Source organism: Aureococcus anophagefferens (assembly GCF_000186865.1).
Source record: "Aureococcus anophagefferens unplaced genomic scaffold AURANscaffold_1, whole genome shotgun sequence".
NCBI lineage: Eukaryota > Pelagophyceae > Pelagomonadales > Pelagomonadaceae > Aureococcus > Aureococcus anophagefferens.
In genome coordinates, this window is record NW_008705561.1 from 2,491,837 (window position 1) to 2,500,047 (window position 8,211).

The 8,211-nt window shown below is 75.0% G+C and overlaps 2 protein-coding genes across 2 annotated transcripts in view; one reads left to right on the forward strand and one right to left on the reverse strand.

Moving 5' to 3' along the window:
* Positions 1-2,825: 2,825 nt before the first annotated feature.
* On the reverse strand, positions 2,826-4,001 carry AURANDRAFT_18967 (hypothetical protein; the record flags this gene model as incomplete). The annotated part of the gene is made up of 1 exon (XM_009034330.1): positions 2,826-4,001. The coding sequence occupies one exon, from the start codon at positions 3,999-4,001 to the stop codon at positions 2,826-2,828; it is 1,176 nt and encodes a 391-aa protein (XP_009032578.1).
* Positions 4,002-8,045: 4,044 nt separating this feature from the next.
* Positions 8,046-8,211, forward strand: part of AURANDRAFT_60830 (hypothetical protein) — a gene marked incomplete at both ends in the record, with an annotated part of 783 nt that continues 617 nt past the window's right edge. Inside the window, one exon of the mRNA XM_009034164.1 lies at positions 8,046-8,183. Within this exon, the coding sequence (XP_009032412.1) occupies positions 8,046-8,183 (138 nt within the window). The remainder of the gene's footprint in view (positions 8,184-8,211) is intronic.

An 8,211-nucleotide genomic window follows, 5' to 3' on the forward strand; every position in this document is an offset into this window, starting at 1 on the left:
CACGATGGCGTCGAGCTGCTCCTCGAGGCCCCCGACGTTCTCGCGCAGGTTCGTCGCCGTCGCCGCGGTCGGCGCCGACGACGCCTCCTCGGGTGTCTCCGCCGCCGCCTCCCGTGTCTCCGCCGCGTCCTCGGGTGTCTCCTCCGCGTCCGCGTCGCCGGCGGCGACGAGCGCGTCCCGGAGCGGCGCCCAGCGCGCGTCGTCCAGGTCCGCGACGACCGTGTCCGCGTCGAGCGCCGCCTTGCCCTCGTCGGCCGCGCCGACGGGCGGCCGCAGCACGACCTCGAGGAGCGCCGTATGCCCCGGCCGCGCGGTGAGGCGCTGCGGCGGCCCGCCGAGCACGCGCGCGACGGGCCCGCAGGCCGCGGACCCGCCGAGCCCCGCCGACGCGCCGCGGAGCTCCTTTTTCGGTCCCAGGGCCGCGAACTCGCCGTCGCGGCCGCGCCGGAGCTTCTGGAGCTCGATTGTGCCGCGGAGCGGCTTGAGCAGCACGTGCGACCCCGGCGGGAAGATCTGCACGACGTCGCCGCCGTCGCCGGTCCAGCGCCGCAGCGTCACGTCCCAGGAGGCGCCCTCGGCGAGGCGCACCGCGGCGAAGTCGCCCGCGAGCGCCTCGGACCAGAGCGCCGCGTCGCCGGCGAGCGCGACGCCGTCGGCGCACGCGACGACGGCGGCCACCTTGTCCGTGTCGACCCAGGTGCCCCAGGCGTAGCGCCCGTCGCCGGAGCTCTCCTCGCCGACGCCCGTCGACTCCTCGACGCACGTCTTCGCGAGCTTTGCGAGCGCCTCGGCGACGCGCGGCGCGCGCGCGCCGCCGTCGTCCAGCTTGCCGTCAAGCAGGAGGCCGTCGCCTTTGTAGACCTCGCCGCTCGCCGCGCGCTCCCGCGCCTCCTCGACGATGGCCGCGCGCCGCGACGCCAGCCTCGCGCTCTTGGCCTTGAGCTTCGTGCCCACGGCGTCCATGAAGGCGTCGTCCTTGGTTTCGAGCGGGGCGGTCCACGGGCGCGTGCGTCGGGTCGGCGCGACGAAGGCGCTGACGCACGTTATGTAGAGGAGCAGCAGGGCCATGCCTTGCTGGCACAATGGACGCGTCATACTTGGTCGAGCGGCACCTTTGCAGGTTGAAGCCGATGAAGGACTCGATGAAGGCCTCGAATAAGCCTCGAAGCCTCCTCAATTCCTCGCCCTTGAGTTACTCCCCGAGGCGCGCGAGGGCGGTGGCCAACGCGCCGGTCACAAGGTCCAGGCCGCGCGCGTCGTCGCGGTCTTCGTCGGCGAGCGCCTTCCAGGAGGCCACGAGGACCGCGTCCACCGCCCGCCACCGGTCGTCCGCCGCGGGAACGGGCGCGGACCCGAGGAGCCATCGCGCCGCTTGACGTTCGGGACGGCTGCCGCGACGCCGCAGCGACGACCCGACGCGCCGCAGGCCGCGGCCCACGGCGGCGCGGCCCCGGCGCAGTCGAGACGGGGACGCGGCCCCCGGCGCCGCGCCGCGCGACCGCGGGCGACCGCGGCGCGGCGTCGGGATGCGGTGGACGAGGCGGTACCACCGCCGGAAGCGCCGTCGTCGACGGCCCGGAGATTTTTCTTCTTGGTCTGGGGGCGCGTCGTCCAGAAGGAAGGCGCAGATGAACCAGGCCGCAAGGATCAGGGCGAGCGTGCCCATGGTGAGGGCGAGCATGATCGTGCGCGTTCCGGCGCCCTCCTCGACGAGGAACTGGCAGGCATGGACGCATGCGGCGACTCTCCCGGGGGCAGCCATGCCGGGGCGGGGAAAACGCCTCGAAGCAGCCCGAGCTTCGGCGCCAGCGTCAACGTCGTGACCGAGGCGCCGAAGATGAAATCGGCGCTTTTTGTTGCGCGGAGCCGCAACACTCGACTTAAACGGCGGATTTTGCGCCGCGCAACTCGACCTGTCGGAGCAATCATGGAGTTTGTCAAGAACGTGCTGCGTGCAATCTCTCCTTTCAAGGGCTCGCGCGACGACGACGACGCGCCGGCGACGGCTGGCGCGCTGAACGGCCTCGCCGCCGCGGCGAAAAAGCCGGCGGCGGCGGCGCCCGCGCCCACGCGCTCGTCCGCGCGGCAGGCGGCCAAGGCAAAAGCACCCGCCAAGCAGCCCACGGTGAGCAAAGCATCGCCGAAGAAGGCGCCGGCGAAGAAGGCGCCGGCGAAGAAGTGCAACCGCCGCGTCCGAACGCCCCCCTCGTCCGCGTCGACGCCCGTCGCGTTTTGTAGGGCCGCCGCCAAGCCCGCGGCCAAGGCGCCGGCGAAGGCCAAGGCGGCCGCCAAGCCCGCGGCCAAGCCGGCCGCCAAGCCCGCGGCCAAGCCCGCGTCCAAGCCCGCAACGAAGTTGACTGCCGCGTCCGAACGCCTCCATCGTCCGCGTCGACGCCCGTCGCGTTTCGCAGGCCTGCCGCGAAGAAGGCGCCGGCAAAGAAGGTGCGCTCCCGCCGTCGCCGAGTCCGTCCGTACGCGCGCCGACTCTCTCACTCGTAGGCCACCAAGACGGTCGCCAAGAAGCCCGCGGCGAAGCCCGCGGCGAAGGCGTCGAAGCCCGCGGCCGGCAAGAAGCCCGCCGCCAAGGGCAAGAAGTGAGCGTCCCGTCTCCCCATGTGACCCCTGTGAATCGCCGGCCGACGCCGCGCCGCGCCCGGCTCCGCAGCGCCTCCGCGCGGGCCCGCTTCGCGGCTTTCGCCCGGCTCCCCCCCCTCCCGCCGCTCTCTCCCGACGAATCGCCGCCGGGCCTCCCCCAGGCCACTTTCCACCCGCCTCCACGAGTAAGCTACCCGACGCAAAAGAAGATTCAAAACAAGGGGGCTTTACTATTGGAGGCCGAACCCCTCGCACTCGCGGATGGCGATGTTGAGGAGGTGGGCGACCTTGTCGGGCGGGTCGTAGTCCGGCAGGAGGAGCGTGTTGAAGCACGTGTGGCTCGTCGGGAGGTTCGACGAGTCGGGCCCCGCGCGCTGGATGCGGAAGGCCGGGTGCGCCGGCGGCCGGAGGGCGCCGAGGCCGCCCATGGGCGCCGTCTTGGACCCCGTCGTGAACATGAGGAAGAGGCGGCGGCCGTCCTCGTCGAGCGCGTCGACCGCGGCCCAGAGCGCGCGGACGACGGGGTGGCCGTCGGGCGCGTCGCCGAAGCCCTCGTAGACGACGACGGGCCGCAGGGCCGTCAGGTCCAGGCCGTCCTCGTCGCCCTGGACCATGACCCGGAGCTCGTCGGGCTCGACGACGCGCTCGAGCGCGCTCCCGCTGAGCACGCGCCAGAATCCCGACGCGAAGCGGTCGAACTGCGCCGCGACGGACCGCCGCAGGCGCCAGTCCACGAGCGCCTCGACGTAGGCGTGGCGGTTCTCCGCCGTCACCGCGATCTCCGAGCCGCCCGGCACCAAGTCGACGACCGCGCCGTCCGACGCGGGCGCGAGCGGGTCCGCGTCGACGAGCGTGCGGCAGAACGTCTCGCGCACGTCCTCGGGCGGTTCGAAGGCCAACAACATGCGCAGGCCCCGCGCTAGGTCGTCGTCGAGCTCCGCCAAGTCGTCGAGCGTGTAGCGCGCCGCGTCGTCGTCCGCGAGCCACGACGCGTTCGCCGCGGGCGACGCGGCCAGCAGCTTCTTGTAGGCCACGCGCGGCAGGCGCACCTCGAGCACGACGGAATTGTAGACCGCGAGACCCACCAGTAACCCCGCGAGCTCGAACTCCGTGTCGTACCAGTCGCACGCGGCGTTGAAGAAGATCTCGTCGCCCGCGCCCGTCGCCGTCCGCGCGAACATGCCGACGATGGGGTCGAAGAGCTGGGGCACCAGGAGTTGGAAGAACTCCTTGCGGGGCCCGCCCTCGTCGACGCCGGCCTCGCCCTCGAAGACGACCTTGAGCTCCTTCTTGAGCTCGCCGTCCGGGCACGCCGCGAGCGCCGCGAGCGCCGTCGCCAGGAGCACGGACCGCGGCACGCGGAGCACGAGGTAGGGCAGCGACGCGCCGACGACGAAGGGCGCCATCATCGTCGCGCGCGCGCCGGCCTCGCCCTGGCGCCGCCGCGCGTCCACGGCGAGGAGCTCGCGCTTCGTCGCGGGCGCGGCCAGGAAGCTGAAGGTCGACAGGTACCACTTGCCGCTCGCCGTCGCGCCCGTGACCTCGCCGGCGCGCGGCGCGCCCGCGTCGCGCCAGCGCATGAAGTCCACGAGCAGGCTCCCGGGCCCCGCGCCGTACTGCGGCCGCGGCTGGTCCCGGGGCTGCCGCGCGTCGTCGTCGTCGTGGCGCGGCGTCGCGATGACGACGCCCAGGGCGTCGACCTCGGGCACGCGGTAGGACTCGAGGACCTCGGACCGGGGCACGCCCGGGTGGCGCCGCGACGCGCGGCGGAGGAGCTCCATGGACAGGCACGCGCGCCGCGCGGCCGCGAAGGCGCCGCGCGCCTTCGGGAGCGCGCCGACGGCGTTCTCCCGGAAGGCCGCGGACGCGAGCGCCGCCGGCGCGTCGAGGACGACGTCGCGCGCGCCCGACATGAGGTCCAGGCTCGCGTCGCCGCGGAGCTGCAGCGCGAGGTCCGACGACGCGGAGAGCCGCACGCCGTCGCCGCTCGGCAGGGACCCGTCGAGGGCCGCGCGCCGCGCCGCGGCGACGACGAGGAACTTGAGGGGCCGCCGGAGCCGCGCGCGGAGCGACGCGCGCGCGTCCGTGTCGTCGCCGTGCTGCGACGCGAACGTCTCGGCCGCGCGGCCGCGCCGGGGCAGGGCCGCGGCGATGACGCGCGCCCGCGCCGACTCGTGCATGGCCAACAGCAGCTCCACCGTGGCCTGGGCCGCCTCCCAGGCCAGGTACGACGTCGCGCCGCGCGCCTTCGATCCCGCGTCGACGGACGTGGGCGACGAGCTCGGCGAGTCGTCGTCGCCGCTCTGCTCCGGGTCGTCGTCGGCCTTGGCCGGCGACTTGGCGCCGTGGGAGCCCAACGCGCTGCGGCCGCTCCGCGGCGGCGCGCAGCCCTCGTCGTCCGCGTTCGACGCGACGACGGTCGCCGCCGCGGCCGCGAGCGCGACGCAGCACCGCGCGGCGTCGGGCGACCGCGCGTCGCGCTGGGCCGACGCGAGGCGCGTCGCGCCGGCCATGATGGCCAGCGCGAGCTTGCGGCGCACCGCGTCCTCGCGGCCCGGCGCGCGGCCGCCGCGGCCCGACCGCGCGGCCGCGCAGACCGCGTCGAGGGGCGCGAAGCAGCGCTCGAAGGCGCGGGCGTCGAAGCGCACGTCGTCGAAGCGCGTCCCGTCGTCGTCGTCGTCGTCGTAGTCCAAGAAGTCGTCGCACCGCGGCGCGTCCTCGGCGACGAACGACGCCGCGAGGAGCGACGGCCAGCTCAGCACGTCCGCGAGGCGGTCCAGGGCCGCGTCGCGCTTCGCCGACGCCTCGAGGGACGCGGCGTCGAAGCTGACGTCGCCCGCGTCGACGAAGCAGACCGCCGCGGCCTCGGCGCCGCACGCCGCGGCCTCGTCGCCGCCGATGGGCCGCGCGGACGCCGCGGACGCGAGGAACGAGTCGACGCGGCTCGCCTTGCGGCCGTCCTTCGTCAGGTCCGTCGCGCCGTCGGCCCAGAAGGGCCGCCCCTTGGGCGCGGGACCGCCCGCGGGCAGCGACCCGTCGGACGCGCGGCAGAGCGCGAGCGACGTGTCGCCGCCCGCGACGACGTGGAACGCGTGGCGGTGCTCCGGCAGGGGCACGACGTGCTCCTCCTTGGACAGCTGGGAGAAGCCGCCGGAGCAGGCGCCGGCCCGGTCCGCGCCGAAGGCCCGCAGACCGCCCGACGACAGCGCCGCCAGCGAGTGCGCGTCGCCCGCGGCGACGGCGACGACGACCGCGGCGCCCCCGAGGCTCGCGAAGCAGGGCACGGGCACGGGCTGGTCGCGCCTGTCGGCGAGGCCGAGCTGGCCCGCGTGGTTCCTCCCGCAGCCGAGCGCGCGGCCCGAGCGCGTGAGGAACAGCGTGTGCGCGCGGCCCGCGCAGCACCGGTCGACGCGGAAGTCCGGGGGCACGGCGCAGCGGCCGGGCACCAACACCGCGTCGCCGTCGACGTCCTCGAGGGGGCCGACGACGCCGCACTGGCGGTGCTCGTCGCGGCCCCAGGCCCAGGCCTCGCCCGTCGCCGTGACCGCGACGCAGTGGCCGCCGCCGCAGTCGACGCCGACGACGGGCACGCCCACGAGCGCGTCGACGCGGCGGCAGGACGACGCCGCCGCCGCGCCGTCGCCGGCCAACCCGACGCCGCAGGCCTCGCGCGCGCCCCACGTGAAGACCTCGAAGCGCGACGTCAAAGCGACGGTGACGGCGTCGCCGCACGCGACGGCCGCGACGACGCAGCGCTGGAGCGCGCCGCCGACGGGCCGCGGCGGCAGGGGCGCGCCGCCCCGCGCCGGGTTGCCGCCGCCGGAGACCTGGCCCCGGTCGTCGCCGCCCCAGCACAGCACGCGGCCACTGCTCGTCACGCACGCGCTGTGCGCCGCGCCGCAGGCGACGGCGACGACGCGCGCGCCCACGGGCAGCGACTCGACGCGCACGGCCCGGGGCACGTGCTCCGGCCGGTTCGCGTCGCACTGGAGCGCCTCGTTCGCGCCGGACGCGTAGACGCAGCCCTCGTCGTCGACGGCCAAGGCGTGGCGGCCGCTCGTCGCGCAGGCGACGACGCGCGTGCGCCGCGACGCGAAGCGCTCCACGGGCCGGAGGGGGCCCGCAGTCTTCCCGTCCTCCTCGTCGTTGAGGAGCGACGCGCGGCCCCAGGAGAAGAGGAGCGGGCCGGACGTCGAGTCGCCCGCGTCGCCCCGCGGCGTCGGCCGCACCTCGCCGGCGACGACCGGCGGGTCCCGGGCCGCGGCGTCGCCGGGCGTCATGGACAGGGACCGGCTCAGGGCTTCTAAACCCGCGGACGGCGGCCGCGGCGTCGCGGGCGCCGGGTCGGCCCCGTCGTCGACGGGCGTCGCCCCGGGCACCTCGAGCGGCGCGCGGCGGCCCGCGTCGCTCGAGCTCCGGCCGCGGCCGAGGCGCGGGGCGCTGTTCATGCGCTTCACGGGCGACCCGTGGCGCGAGGGCCGCGAGCTCCGCGCGGACGACGCGCGCTCGAGCGGCACGCCGCGGTCGAGCGCGTCCGCGGCGCGGTCCACGCGGGACCGCAGGCTCTCGAAGGCGCCGAGGGCCTTGAGCGTCGACCGCAGGGACGCGAGGCCGCTCCGGCCCTCGAAGGCGAGGGCCGCCCGCCCCTCGTGGGACAGGGACCGCTCGAGCTCGAGCATCGTCGCCTCCGCCCAGGTGAGCGTCGTCGCGCCGGCGTCGTCCTCGACCGCCCGGGGGGGCGCGTCGACCGCGGCCATGCCGGGAATCCGCGGGGGCGGGGGGGGCGCGGGCCCGGCCCCGCGTCTGATCTGACTCTCGGAGAACGACGGGCTCGGGGTTACACTCCCAAAGCTGTTCAGAGAGCCCACGGAGCGGGCAGCCTTTGCGTTGCGAATTGATGTTTTCATTCGACTCCTTCCAGGCCACAGTTTCTCTCGCCACCCAGAGAGAGAGAGAGACTACCAGACGGACGCGGCGCGATGTCGTTGGCGCGGAACGGCCGCGGGGGCAAGCGCGACCGCGCCGCATTCGAGGCCCTCACACTAGGAGCGATGCTCACATACGACCACAGCACGGGCGCGGGCGACGACACGGTCAACTATTATCGGCCTCACTTCACGGCGAACTGCGATTCTCGGCGCGGACACAGCGGGATGGACGTGTTCGAGAAGGCGCTGGACAGTGCGCGCGTAAATTGGCTCTCGTACGCGCCGGACGGCTCCGACGTGTGGGACAACCCTATCGCGAAGCGGCTGAAAACCGCTGCGGGCCGCGCGCGGGAAGGAGACGTGCCGCGCGGCGCGCCGGGCGCACGTCGCACCTTCGCGACGAAGAAGTCCATGGTAGCGCGGGCCGACGGGCAGACGTGCTTGCAGACGCGGGACTACTGTCGGAATGATGATGGGTTTTTGACGACGTCCTCCAAGCTCGTCGTCGTCGACCTCACGAATATGGGGGACCTCAAGCTCGGCGACGCGCAGTACGAGTTCGTCAAGGACTACGCGACCGCGGCGTGCTCGGCGACGGCCAAGGAGGTCGTCGAGATGAAGCGCACGCAGTCGATCGCGCGGCGCCTGCTCGCGCACGACGTCGCGCGGCGCCGCCGCGCGGCCGCGG